The sequence below is a fragment of the Sitophilus oryzae genome, unplaced genomic scaffold (genome assembly GCF_002938485.1).
Source record: "Sitophilus oryzae breed Bouriz unplaced genomic scaffold, Soryzae_2.0 scaffold_358_pilon_pilon, whole genome shotgun sequence".
Lineage (NCBI taxonomy): Eukaryota > Metazoa > Arthropoda > Insecta > Coleoptera > Curculionidae > Sitophilus > Sitophilus oryzae.
In genome coordinates, this window is record NW_022146927.1 from 294,935 (window position 1) to 309,350 (window position 14,416).

General features: G+C 32.7%; 2 protein-coding genes across 4 annotated transcripts; one reads left to right on the forward strand and one right to left on the reverse strand.

Moving 5' to 3' along the window:
• The first annotated feature begins 102 nt into the window (after positions 1–102).
• LOC115884969 (polyribonucleotide nucleotidyltransferase 1, mitochondrial) lies at positions 103–10,461 on the forward strand. Of its 3 annotated transcripts, XM_030903694.1 has the most exons (10): positions 103–201; positions 267–413; positions 497–791; positions 853–1,646; positions 3,706–3,899; positions 3,952–4,146; positions 6,385–6,659; positions 8,418–8,567; positions 8,627–8,710; positions 10,257–10,461. In XM_030903694.1, the coding sequence occupies exons 2-10, from the start codon at positions 292–294 to the stop codon at positions 10,386–10,388; spliced, it is 2,241 nt and encodes a 746-aa protein (XP_030759554.1). In that variant the 5' UTR covers positions 103–201; positions 267–291; the 3' UTR covers positions 10,389–10,461. The 3 variants fall into 3 exon arrangements, with proteins under 3 accessions (XP_030759554.1, XP_030759555.1, XP_030759553.1); XM_030903695.1 differs by lacking the exon at positions 103–201 and having other exon boundaries at positions 227–413; positions 839–1,646; XM_030903693.1 differs by lacking the exon at positions 103–201 and having other exon boundaries at positions 227–413.
• LOC115884971 (pinin) lies at positions 10,461–12,424 on the reverse strand. The gene is made up of 3 exons (XM_030903698.1): positions 11,800–12,424; positions 11,449–11,743; positions 10,461–11,391 (listed from the first exon to the last, which is right to left on the reverse strand). Exons 1-3 carry the CDS (start codon positions 12,271–12,273, stop codon positions 10,817–10,819), a joined length of 1,344 nt encoding a protein of 447 aa, XP_030759558.1. The 5' UTR covers positions 12,274–12,424; the 3' UTR covers positions 10,461–10,816.
• Positions 12,425–14,416: the final 1,992 nt, after the last annotated feature.

The following is a 14,416-nucleotide window of genomic DNA, read 5'->3' on the forward strand; positions in this document are numbered from 1 at the left end:
ATTTGTTATTTTTGTAATTAGTTTGCTTACATTGATTCCTTGATTAACTTACGCAAAAAATACATTTTTTTACTTTGAATGGTCAAAAACAGATAAGGAGAAATCATATTTATATCATCGGTATAAATTATCTACTGGTAATATTCTCATATTTATACGATATTCTATCACATCTAGCCTGGTTACTAGGCAGGCCACAGAGTGACATAGAATAAAATGATTAAAAGCCATCAAAGCCATAAAAAAAAAGAGTTCACATTTTTTAGGTTATGTTCATATTTTTTAGAAAAAATGTTATTTTTTCGTGTAAATAGGAGATTTAGAAGACTGTTTTATTTATGGAAACTGGAAAGAAATCATTTTCACACCCATAGTACAAGTTCACATGAAATAACAACGAATTTTTCAAATGGGTAAAGTATTTACATTTTTAGGTTATCCAGATCTAGCAAAAAGTTTACAGGATAGAATTAACGTAAAATACGATTGTTTTTAGACGTAACTTGACTTTATCCACCGGGCAGTACGCCAGGCTGGCTGACGGATGTGCGGTAGGCACGTTAGGAGACACCTCGGTCATGGTAACTGTGGTTTCAAAAACCAAACCCAGCTCGAGCAATTTCTTACCCCTAGTAGTAGATTATCGACAAAAATCAGCCGCTGCCGGTCGCATACCCACGAATTTCTTTAGAAGAGAGCTAGGACCTACAGAAAGGGAAATATTAACATCTAGATTAATTGACAGGAGCTTACGACCGTTGTTTCCCTCAAACTACAATTTTGACACACAGGTATTTAAGATTGTAATTTCATATTTTTTATATTATAAAATGTGCAGTATATTTCTTGTAGGTAGTATGTAACATGTTAGCTGTTGATGGTGTGAATAACCCAGATATAATTTCTATTAACGCTGCTTCGGCCGCTCTAGCCTTAAGTGACATTCCCTGGAACGGACCTGTAGGTGCTGTGAGAGTTGGTCTGATCAATGAAGAGGTACTTATAAACCCTACCAGAAAAGAATTGCAATCATCTAGTTTAAATTTAGTAATATCATCAACAAAAAAGAACTTGATAGTTATGTTAGAAGGCAATGCCAACAACATTCTTCTCCAAGACCTACAAAAAGCTATTAAGGTCGGTAGCAAAGAAGCCCAGCATATTATAAATGATATAGAAAACCTACAAAAACAAACTGGTAAGCCCAAGAGGGTGCTGGAATTGGCACCCAAGCTTAATGAGGAAATCAGTGAGGCTTTGAGGACTTTAAGCCAAATGCGTCTTAGGGAAATTCTACAAAACTATTCGTTGGATAAAATAGCTCGTGACGTCGCGCTGAGTGAGGTTAGGACTAATGTTCTCGAACAAATTCGGTTAACGTTTCCAGACAGTGATGGAAATATTGTGAGTGATGGTTATAACAAATTAGTAAAGCAGATATTTAGAAATTTGGTTTTCGAAAAAGACTTGAGATGTGACGGCAGAGACTTGGACCAACTTAGAGATATTTCTTGTCAAGTTGATATGTACAAACCTCTACACGGATCAGCTATGTTTCAAAGGGGCCAGACACAAGTTTTCTGTACAGTTACATTAGATTCACATGAAAGTGCCATGAAGTTGGATCCATTAAGTATAGTAACAGGGTATGTTATAACCTAATCTATATTTTTTTAAGTACCTACAGTATTGGCCATAAGTGGATGAACTTTGTTAAAATAATGGATTTTTCCTAATATGTTTAAATTAAAATTTGCGCTATATTTACTTGAAATCTAGTGTCAGTGCTATAAAAATGAATAGCATTGTTTTTTTAAAATTTGCTTTAATAAGGTGGCAAAAAATTTAAATTGAAAAAACCATTGGACAAAATAGATGAACAAAATATATATTTAATAAAAAAAAATCTTATGTTAACAAAAAATAAAAAATTAACTTATAATTTACTAGTACTTAGTGTAATAATCCTTATTCTTAATTACTTTCAGACATCGTTTAGGCATAGATCCCAGAAGATTTTCAATTATTGAAAAATAATTATATATTTTATAAGACTTTTTTCTAAGACTTTCGATATTTTTCTAAGACTCTTCCAAAGCAAATAATTCTTGCTTATTTTTGTAGAATTTGGTCCTAATGTGTTGATCCAAAATTTCTCATAAATTTTCTATTGGATTCAGGTCTGGGGATTGCGATGGCCATTTGAGAACAGTCACCATTTCATCTTCCAAAAACCTTTTAACCAATTGTGAGGCATGTTTCGGGTCGTTATCATGTTGGAAGTAGTGTACAACTGGCATTTTTTCGTCCAAATAAGGCACTAAAAGGTTTTGTAAAATGTCTCTGTAGCCAAACCGATCCATTATGCCCTCAATTTTATGGAGAGGGCCCATCCCATACCCAGAAAAACAGCCCCATACCATGACTGAGCCCCCACCATGTTTTACAGTGGGTCGCGTATACTTTGGTAGCAATTGTGTGTTGGGAGGTCTTCTTACATGTTGAATTCCATCTGATGACATCAAATTAAACTTTGATTCATCGCTAAAACAAACTTTTTTCCATTGTGCCACAGTCCAGTTCTTGGCGGGTCTTCGGGAAAACAACTTCTGGTTAACTAATTTACGTCGGATAGTCCTTGTACTCACTGGTGGATAGCCCATTTCTTTAAGTTTTGCTTTTACCTTCGTTGACGGCAAAATGGACCTTGTGAAGAAATTCGTTTTATGGCTTTTATCACATTGGAACTAACTTTTTTAGGCCGTCCTGGTTTTCTTTTTATAGAGACATCTCCTCTCTCATTATATCTCTTTAAAATATAATGTACCGCTGATTTTCCAAGGCGTAATTGCTTAGCGATTTCCGATTGCTTCAGACCATCCTTAAAAGCATTCACTACTCGCAACTTAAGATCTGCAGACAAGTTAATTCCACGTGGCATGATATATCACAAGAGCTCGAACGTTTTTAAATCGCAATTGTTCATAAAAGCAGAACAAATGAAATTAACGATTTTTAAAAATATTTGGTTCATCTACTTTTGTCCAAGACAAAAAAGTAACATTTGCCAATTCTTACCTATAACTCATAAGACTAACAGAAGAATTTTTATTTGTTTGTAGTATTTTGGTGAGAATGTATTAACCTTTTAACATACAAAGGTACATAAAATAATTTTGATATTTAACACCTGAAATCTGATTTTCTTCGCAATTATTGGTATTGGTTCATTCACTTTTGGCCAATACTGTATACAGAGTGACGCCTCTAATAAAATGCAGAGGCTTCAAAGAGAACTACAGTTTGTATTGAAATGAGATTTTGTTAGCATATGTAGATTAATTTAAAGCATTTTTTAAAAATATATAAAGTTCTACAGGGTGTTTCCAAAAAAATTGAACCATATCATTAATTGATTTTCAGATTCTAGGAAAAAATAAAGTGAGTTTTATTAGAGAAATATATGACTGAAATGTTACATTTTTGACATTTAAAACTTCACCCATACTTGACCCGAAAAGTTATACAGGGTGAGACAAAATTAATATTGAACATTAGTCATTTTTTAAAGCAAGTTACTCTTTTATATAGGGGTAAGCCACACCTTTTGAAACGCACCCGATATATGCTCACAAAATTTCATTTCGGTACAAACACTCTCCGCACCGTATGAGAGGCGTCACCTTGTACTTATTGATGTTTAAGGGGTATTAAAGAAAAGAATTTCTTTCTTCACTACGAATTTCCTCCGTTTGCCACGAAGGAAACGGGCCGTATAGGCCCGATAGGCCGCAGAGAAATGGGTCATGGGGCCTTGGCCGAAAAAGGACTAAATCCAATCATTCCAAGCGATTTTCCTTTTACAATCAGATTGACATCGGAAGTGCTAGAGTCTAATGGTAATTTAGTGATTTTATTAAACTGTTTAAATGCCTCTGATTAATTTGTTAGGGTCTAGTTCGATGGCTAGTGTTTGTGGGGGAAGTTTGGCACTGATGGACGCTGGGGTACCTGTAAATACGGCCGCTGCGGGCGTTGCTATCGGTTTAATCACCCAATACGATGACAGCGATAACATTAGTGACTATAGAATACTCACTGATTTATTGGGTATTGAAGATTATTTGGGGGATATGGACTTTAAAAGTAAGTTTATTTGAAAATTGTTCTTTTAATAACCATAGTCCATATTTTTTTGCACCACGGTCTTTGTTGTATACTCACATCATAGCGAGATAAGACTTCTGTTAAATTTGACGGAAAAGTGCTTATATATATTAAAAAAATGTTAAACATATTTGAAGAAGTTGATTAGTTTTACGTTTTTTATTTGCCCATTAATTTTTGTTATTTTACAATTTTTGTTTTTTATCGATATTTCAAGATTTTCTTCGCTATACGGTAATTTCTATTTTTTGTCAATATTTGGACTATTTTGATTAGTCTCTGTATATTGACTTTTACATATTTTACAGTTAGTTTTTGCTTGTCTAAAATCAAAATTTAAGTATGCTATCATAGTTGCGAGACTTGATTTATCTCTGAAATTTGACGTTTTTTAGTAAAAATGTTGAAAAGTGACTTTATTTATTAAAATGTTTAATAATATTTTTTTGAAAAAGTTGTTTAGTTTTACATTTCTCAATGTCAGTCTCTCACAGTCAATCTTTTCTGGCTCTACGATAATTTCTATTTTTTTCAATATTTTAATATTTTATTGATTAGTCCTTGTATATTGACTTATATGTATACAGAGTGGTCCGAACTGTATTCCGGAAACTTCGGCAGCATATTCTACAGATAAAAATAAGTAAAAAAGTTCGTATAAATGTACGTGCTAAAATGCTTAGTTTCGGAGATACAGGGTGCAGAAGTTTCATTTTTATTTCGATTTTTTCCAAATAATTGCTGAAGTAACGACAATATCTGGACGAAAATAGGTGTCTGGGAGTTTTTTGACATGAGAAATTTGATTTTGATGTCAATATGACTCCTAATAGTAGGGGGCGCCACTTACATGTGTTTTAACTAGTTTGAAGAGTCATAACTTTTCGTCCGTACCTGTATAAAACTACTGAGTAAAAAAATATACATTTACGACATTTTTTACGTGAAAAAGGTCTCTTGGTGAAAATCGCTACGAGTAATGGTTTCGAGATATTTGGAATCGAAATTATCAATACCTGTCGTCATTGAAATAAATTAAACATGCGTTAAACGGTGTTTACACTAGATGCAATTGGATGCATTTTTAAAAATGGCATGCAATACGGTTGCACGCGCAATTTACCGTTTACATAAGGTGCAATAAAATACATGCCATAATTTTGAGAATCTATTGTGCCAACCTAAATAAAATGAATATAACAACTGTTTCATTTATTTTTTTATTTTATCTTCGAGGTATCGTTGTGTATGTCTTATTAAAGGTTTTTAGATTTTGTAGTTTGAGTTTGTATCTTAATTTATTATTATTTGTACCTATAACATGAATTGTAAAACAGAAACTATATTATTTAATTATAAATTTGATTTTTTTGGTTGGTAGAAGCAAAAATTGCATGCTACGTGCAATCAAATTATTAATTCCATGCAATGCAATGAAAATTGCATCAGCTGATCGAAAAGTGTGAGGTGCGCATGCGTTCGGGCAACTAAAATTGCCATTGCACCGTATTGCACGTAGTGTAAACAGGCCTTTAACTAAATATGTAGTTATTAGACTGAAATCATAAATTTGAAATGTTTTTGTGCCAAAAGTTCAACAGAAACTGTTTTATCATCATTTTTTGTACAAAAATTTATGATTAATTTAAAAAAATAAAAATTTCCCAATTTTATTATTTCAGTGAAATAACTATCTACTGAACGTGTTTATTTTACGTCAATAATGACATGTATTGTCTATTTCCATTCTAAATATTTTAAAAACGGTTGCTCGTAGCGATTTTTAGAAAGAGATGTTTTTTACGTAAAAAGTTACAGAGATATATATTTTTTCACTCGGTAGTTTTATACAGGTACGGACAAAAAGTTATTACGCTTCAAAACAGTTAAAATACATATAGGTGGCGCCCTCTACCACTAGGAGTCATATTGACACCAGAATCAAATTTTTCATGTCAAAAAACTTCCAGACACCAATTTTCATCCAAATATTGACGTTATTTCATAAATTATTTGGAAAAAATTGAAATAAAAATGAAACTTCTACACCCTGTATTTCCGAAACTAAGCAATTTAGGACATTGATTTATACGAACTTTTTTACTTATTTTTATCTGCAGAATATGCTGCCGAAGTTTCCGGAATACAATTCGGACCACCCGGTATACGCACATAGTCCACACACAATTTTTTTACTTTATAAACATTTTTTTTTAGTTGCTGGAACCAAAAAAGGTATCACAGCCATACAGGCCGACATCAAAATTGCCGGTCTGCCACTGAAAATAGTGATGGAATCGTTACAGAAAGCCTCCGATGCCAAGGGGAAAATACTGCAAATAATGAACGACTGTATAAAAAAACCCAGATCCACGAAGAAGGACAACTGGCCAGTAACGGAAAAACTCGATGTGGAGCCTCACAAAAGGGCGAAGCTTCTGGGACTGGGAGGTATCAATTTGAAAAAGCTGTTTGCCGAAACTGGTGTACAGGTAAGGATTCTAGATTCGTTTATCAAAATCAGTCAATTTTTGTCACTCTTAATGGTCTGTTTTAACAGAGAAAACTTATTTCCTGACTAGATATAGCAAAACCGACATAGATATCATGGGCTCGATTTCTGAGACACATTTAATGTCGTAAACCGCCTCACGGTGGGGTATTAGCATGAAAAAGGTGATCGAAATTCGAAAAAGCAAATGTGTTTAAGATTTCCCAAAAAAAGATAAATGATAAGTTAAATCATCTCTGCCATGAATGGCGTTGCTATGGGTGTGTTTAGTTGCATTCATTTGTTTCAACGAAACGTCAAAGTTGTTACTTCTCACAGATAAGAGGTAAATGGCTAAATTTTATGTTTAAAATTATAAATTGTTGTTGTTCTTGTGCTCTTTTTACGTTTATGTTATAGTTTTGATTGAAAATGGCTCAGCAAGCTGCAGGTATGTATTCTACAAAAACGTATTATTTATTTTGATATTCTCTATACCAACGATTTTTTTTGCAACTAAAAGTTAGGCGTTCAGAAAATTTGATTAAATTTGTGACATTTTTATTATACTTAGAGATTTAGTTGCGCATTTCGAAGAATTCAGCATATTGTCTATATACGTTTTACTTAGTAAACATTGGGCTTTCATACAGTAAAATAAAATACTGCGAATTTTTGCGACTTTGCTGATAAAATGAGAAAAACATTCTTGGTTTCTCTAATTTGCCAATCAGTGATATACTAATGCGAGGTGTAAACCGCGATGGCATTGTTGTGTACAAAGCGATCGCATTAGTGACATTAGCAGTATAGCACAATTTGGCATTAGTAGCGACTTTAGTGGTATGGGCATTGCTCGCGGATCAGTCGTAGCATTAGTAGTAGTAGTTGCGATATTACTACTGGCACTGGCCGTGGAAACACTGGAACAGTGATTTTTCTTTCTATTTTTAGAATCGACGAATTATCCTTTATTTTGTTCATATTATTTCCTCTTTAATTGAAAATAGCAATAATTTATATAAGGTCTACATAAACAAATTTCGATCAACTATCAGTGTCAAATACCCCACTGTGTGCCTGTGTATTAAGCAAATAGGTCAATTTAAAATAAAATCACAGCCCGCTTTGACATAAAGATAAAAACCCTCATATTTCCCTTATTCTTAGAAATAGATACCCATAACTTATATCGTTGGAAAGGGTTAAACGCCAGCATTTTTTTAAGTTCATAGCCAACTACGATTTCCATTTAAAAAATTATATTTGTTATTATTTCTGACAAACAGAACAAGCATAGAAAAAAACTGAGTACGTCACTGGATTGTGCTTAAAAAGGGGCCTTAAGAACGTTTTTACAGAATTTTATTATTCCGCGAAATAAAAAAGTTATGGGCAATTTTCAAAATGGTAAAAAATTCAAAAAGACCCCGTATCTCTGTTGGCAGTGAAAATATCAACAAGCGGTTTACGCCATTAAACGTATCTCAGAAATTGAGCCCATGACATCTATGTCGGTTTTGCTCTATCTAGTCAGGAAATATGTTTTCTCTGTTAAAACAGATTAATTTCGACCACCCTGTACAGTTTTTGCTTATCTAAACATAATTGCGGATTTTACTTGATTTACCTCTCAAAATTCACATTTTCTTTTATTAAAAATGTCGAAAATTTGAGAACCCTAATAAAACGCCGAAGTTTTTCTTGTCCACTTCATGTTGAAATTATGGTTATTAGATTAGAGATTTTCCCTTTTTAGGTATCCCAAGTCGAGGATACGACCTTTCAGATTTTCGCTCCCAACCAAAGCGCGATGGACGAAGCCAAAGAAATAATTCAAAAGCTACTGACTACAGAGAGGGTTCCAGACCTAGAGTTTGGGGGCGTCTATAAGGCGACAATTGTTGAAGTAGAGAATAAGACTCTAGCTGTACTAACTGTATTTTAATAATATAATTTGTTTTTTAGGTTAGGGATATTGGTGTTATGGTCACGCTGTACCCAGGAATGCCACCCGCCTTACTCCATAATTCTCAGCTAGATCAAAGAAAAGTAAGAACTAAAGTTTTGGGAAAAATCTTTTGAGTCTCTTAATATTTGAAATCTTATTTTTATATCTTGTTTTAAACTAAACACAAATATTACGAGTTTTATCGAAATTCTTGATATGCTTAAAAAATTATCTTAAAAAACTTCCTTAATCTTTTTATTTAAAGCAAGAAAATAAATTTGACACTTGTCTGTCAAACAACAAATAAGCATCACAAAACCAAGGATACTATAGAGATAAGTATAGTTCGATTCCTATCTTCCTGCACTGTCAGTTTTTTTACGTCATCTACTAACCGAGTTGAAGTTGGCGCTAAAGATTTTAGACAGTGACAGTTATTTTTGCATTTGACGGACGAGCGCACAGTGCGTTGGAAGATAAATTTAGCGGGACAAAAGCGTTTGGTTAGAAATAAGCCAAAATGTGTACTGATAAGAATAAATAGTAGACATTCCAATTGATACAAAAATGCATGAATATTCTTTGTATTTCGATACATTTTTATCAACCAAATTTGGTCGTTTTCTGCTCAGCAAGGCAGATATCATACGAAAACAAAATATTTACAAGTGCTTATACATTTTATTAGAAAGCCAAATTATGTTGAAGATTTGCCAAAGGTATGTACTTTTCTACTGTACGTATATTATTTGTTAAAATCCTTCGTGCCTTTGTTCTGCAGATATCAAACTTTCACTTTTTTTTCAAATATCGATATATTAAATGATGTAGATCTTTAGAGTTACCAATAGTTACCAACACAGGTAGTCACAGTCACAGGGAGTTCAAGCTTAACAGGTGAATGCCCAAAAAGTTTCATTTCAATCGGATAGTATAAAAACAAAACAACTCCATCAAAAGGCACTGAGTTTAAAAAATTGTCTTAGATACTTACTATATATGAATTTACAATTACCTTGTGTTAAAATTAAAATATCTATCTTATTTATTATTTTCAAAATAAAATATATTTTTTTAAAATAAATTATAGAGGGTGTCACAAGATTACAAATTAATTTAAAAAAACTGCTAAAGAGTTTTTTGATATCAAAATTTTATGTATTTGGCAATAGTTCACAATACGGTGTTTGTGTGTCATGTACGAATAATTTTATTATCTTGTATTTATTTATTAATAAATTAAGTTGTTAATAAATAAATAAATTTAACTATATAGTTGCTATATATTAGACCATTTGCTACGTTCTTAGATTTTTAAGTCCCAAACATTGCTCTTGAGATTTTGTCCCGCTAGAATAACCATCCGCCGCACTGTGGGCGCTGGTCAGCGCGTGACGTAGCATTCCACGGCGACTACGACAGCGGCGATTTAACGCGATCGAACAGTCCTTTAGAATATACAGTCCTTGTTTGTGATAAGCATCGGAAATGTCTTAAATCTTATCGTGTGTTCTTCAAAAGATGCGCAGTTTTATTGTATAAAGGTTGCCTTGTCTGTTATGAGATTGGATACTTTTCAGGCTATCCCCGTATTTTTCTTATATCAATATTATAGGAACGCCAGCAGATTTTATCCTTTTTTTTAAGGTTGCACATCCTTCAGCGTTAGGACTAGAAGTCGGTCAAGAATTGCAAGTTAAGTACTTCGGTAGGGACCCCGTTTCTGGCTTAATGAGGCTTTCCAGAAAGGTACTAACAGCAGCAAAAAGCGCCGTGTAAATAAAATAACAAATTGCCAAGATGTTTATATTTAAGACTGTGATTTTCATGTTCAATAAAACATTTTTTTTTACTATACCCTTTTCATTTATGACTGTTATTCAATTAGAAATTAGATGATAGTTATTAGAAAAGGTCTTTCCGTGGTCAGTAATAAAAAATCTTTCACAAAGCCAAAGTCCTTCAAACCTCTGGCTTTTCTAAAAACACTTATACAGAAATACAATTTTACTTAAAACTTTCTTATTTATACAATATTTTGTACAGGTATAAAGTCTTCAAAATAAATATCATACCTTACGAAAACTAGATGTTTCATAGATCAATTTTGAATTTTGACAGTTTTTATCTTAAAAAACTCATTTTGGAATAGTGAGTAGTTGCTAAAACTAATTTCTAGGTTCTATACAGTTTTGTTTTTGTTTAAATCAAATACTGGTATTTTCACTTTGTTCAGTAACTTCTTGTCTGTCAATTTCCACACTTGTGCTTTCTTCTACTTGATTAATGTCAACATTTGCACTTTCACTATCATGAACATTATTCTGTTCACTCTCAACATCCTTTTCCGAGTTTTCTTTTTTATTGTCATCCTGTATATTTTCTATCTCCACTTCCATATTAATATGTTTTTCTTCTGATTCATTACCATTTTGTTCTTGATGTGTCTCAATGCTGTGTCCTTCTTTTTCTTCAGAATCTGCTGCAACAGTACTGGATTCTTCAGGCTTACTCTGATCTTCATTTGAAACAATCTGGTTTGATTCCTTTTGCTTCAATTCCTCTGTTGGTTCTGTTTCATCTTTCTCTTCCTCTCTGTCATCCATTTTCATGTCTATATCATCATCAGATTCATTATCACTATCACGGCGATCATGTCGGGTATCACTTAGTTCTTCTTTTGGTTCTTTAGTATGAGTTTTACTTTCAAAGTTCTTTTTCATACGTTCCTCAATGTGATTTAGTTCATCGAATACTGCTTTCCGTTTGTTCTCAATATGCTCTACAATACAACCACAAATAAATCAATAAGTAAACAGAAATAAAATTAGTTTTTTACCTTCAACTTCTTTCCTAGATTTTTCCAGTAATTCCTTTGACTTATCGTTCATTCTTCTTGGCAAATAATGTATGTGAGGTTTTGTTTTAGTAGTAATAAAATGCTTTCTGGGTTTCTGAGAGTCTTCCCATAATGTGTATTCCTTCATTCGCAACATTTTAAGCTCAATCATTTTAATTTCTTGCTGTTTTTTCTTTCTGTTTAAAAAAAGCTCTTGCCTTTCTTTCTTGATTTCTGCCTTCTCTTGCATTTCATGTTCTTCAATTTTTTTCTCTATTTGACTCCTTTTTTCTTCCTAAAATAGTAGTAAATTAGTGGTTGATAACAACAGTTAATGCATTATATAAATACTTTTTTCTTTAATTTCGTTTCCTCCTGTTGAAACTTCTGTAAAGTGCCTAGAAGAGCACCAAACATTCTACGATTTCTTGCTTTAAACTTTTCATCTTTGCTTTGTTTATCCAAAGCATCTTGCCTGCTTGGAACCTCTTTTGGGGCAGGGATTACTTTGCTAATAAGTCCTCCTCTTGGTTGTATTTTTGGAGGTTCGTCGTATACTTTCTCCGAGAGTCTTTTAAAAACAGAGTTTGGGTTACGACGCTTCCCCAAAATTTCCTCATTTTCTATCGCCCTACGAGGCAACTTTGATGCGGGATGAAAAGGTTTATCGCTTAACTGTCTTTTTAAACCGGGTCGAGGTGGAATTTCGCTGGGATCCCTGCCGATCAGACGTTTAATGTTTTCATCGACACCTTTTAAGCTACTTCTCGCTTCCTCCAATTCATTTTGGAGGTGATTGAAGGACTTTAGTATTTCTGTCGCCATTTCCAGTTGGGCTGTGTTGATTTTGAATATGTTAAGGCATATATAATGTGTAGATTTATTATTTTCTGATAAATTAATTTACGCAAATTCAACTAACCAAACTTTCAAACACCCAACCAACTAGTCAACTGTCATTTGTCATTGTTCTGTCGTTCGTCGTTCTGTCCTTTGTCATTTTTTATGTTATGCCACACCACAGGGTTATTAAATTAAATTGCCTCGGAACCAGAGATATAGAGATAGCTCGTAACAAGCTCGTAACTCGTAATTATGGAGTGTAGAGGCAAAGAGGAGATAATTATCTACTCTTTGATAGAGGTAAGGAGAAATATTATGGGACCAGTGTATGGGACTTGTTAATAAATAAAGGATTTTTCTGCTTAATTAAATTTCAAATTTGAAAATTCTGGCGCCAAAAGTTGGACAGTACCGTACATCCGGTAAGAGCTGTCAACGTTGAGTCAACTTAAAGACTTATGAAGTTATTTTTTATATAATTTATCTCATATTTCTTACTATTTAACTATATAGAATTAGTTTCCTATTAAACTAAGGGATATTTATTGAATAAAAACACTTGTTTCTTAATAATTTATTAAAATATTAAAGAAATGCATGATTTTATAGTTCATCTAATTATGTGCGTACCAGATAATTTCAATGTAAAATAAGTTTTGTATGGTATTTTATACTGGGGGAATAAATACAAATAAAGACAAATCATTTAATTAATTTAAGAAGCATATTCTACTGAAATTTTAATAAAAACCAGCCATGTTTATTAAAAAAAATTAAAATGGGGGGTCGAAGCAGGGGGGTGACAGTGAAATAGGAAAATTGGAAACAGTCATTAGTGTCATTCCTGTCATTCTCCTCACGACAAGTATGGCCGCCTAGACAAGGACAGCATTGTTTTTGTCTAACTATTGTCTAACTTCACAGTTTAGAATTGACAGATTTCAGTTTCAGAGACAACTTCAGATTTGTTCTAGAACAAATTCGAAAATATTCGACGCCATTTTAATTCATTCCGTTTAGTTTCGTTTTGGAAGTTCAATTTAATATTTCGGCTGAAATTTATAAATATAAAGGTAATAAAGTATATAAAATATAAATTACATGAAGAATCCTGGAGAAAATGACGTTTCTGCAGTAGTAGGTATGTCCCATGTATATCAAAAATAGGTAGTAAATAAACACTGTTTTTACATTTTTTAGATGCAAGAAAATGGTGTTATAATCTCTTTGATCGGCGATTTTTTTGAAAATGGAAACAATTTACAGCAAGGTAAGATCATTTTTAACTATAGCCAACATTAGTTATCTCCAGTATGTGCGATTTATTGTCAATAAAGCAATAAATCGGACTGATAATCTGATTATGTTATCCGACTAAAAGTCTCTTTTTGCATCTTTTTGATTTATAAGCCAGGTTCTTTGGGAATAATGGACGCTTTTTTTAAACAGTTTATTTATATTTTATACCTATTGATATTTTTACATTGTTAATTTTTGTATAAAAAAATTGTTTTTCTGTTTTCAGGTTTTTGTATAAGGCTCCCGTTTTCATGTTCCTGTGTCCGTTTTCTGTCCTTGAAGTTTGCGAATGCGTGTGTTTATTTACAAATTACTGTAAGTCATGCTTATACCTTAACTAATTTACGTTAAAAGTGCATATAATTAACTAATTGGTATTGAAACAATACAATCCTCTATATTTTTATATTTATTTAGTCACGTTGTTCCATATTTCAAATAAATATATGTGAATAAATTATTTTTGGTTTTATTTATGAAAAGAAAAATACAAAATACATTTGAACAGAAAGAGGGCCCGCCATTGAATAACCGGAAACGGAAATGAAAATTAAGCCATCATGTCAACCTGTCAATTGGAAAGCTAGTTCTCCAGACGACAACGAAGGCTTTCGGTGGCGTATCGTGTTTCCACGATTTAACACAGAGTTGACACTTCTTTCTAGTTAATTATTTTATGGGTCGAAGAGCCAAAAATACTCGATCGTGATTGGTCACTTTCGGTCGTGTGGAGGTTTTGAATTTTATTCTCGTTCGATGTTGCTGGATTGTTAAAAAATGTCGAAATTTTTTTTTCTATGTGATTTTACGTACTAACATTATTACG

What these genes read in the sequence shown, in the direction of transcription:
- LOC115884969 (XM_030903694.1), top strand. Translation starts at nt 292, where the DNA reads ATGTTATTTTTTCGTGTAAATAGGAGATTTAGAAGACTGTTTTATTTA. An exon ending in GGGGGATATGGACTTTAAAA is followed by an intron (nt 4,147 to 6,384) that starts GTAAGTTTATTT and finishes ATTTTTTTTTAG; the next exon opens with TTGCTGGAACCAAAAAAGGT. An exon ending in ATAAGGCGACAATTGTTGAA is followed by an intron (nt 8,568 to 8,626) that starts GTAGAGAATAAG and finishes TTTGTTTTTTAG; the next exon opens with GTTAGGGATATTGGTGTTAT.
- LOC115884971 (XM_030903698.1), bottom strand. Translation starts at nt 12,273, where the DNA reads ATGGCGACAGAAATACTAAAGTCCTTCAATCACCTCCAAAATGAATTG. An exon ending in AAACGAAATTAAAGAAAAAA is followed by an intron (nt 11,744 to 11,799) that starts GTATTTATATAA and finishes CTACTATTTTAG; the next exon opens with GAAGAAAAAAGGAGTCAAAT. An exon ending in ATCTAGGAAAGAAGTTGAAG is followed by an intron (nt 11,392 to 11,448) that starts GTAAAAAACTAA and finishes GTTGTATTGTAG; the next exon opens with AGCATATTGAGAACAAACGG.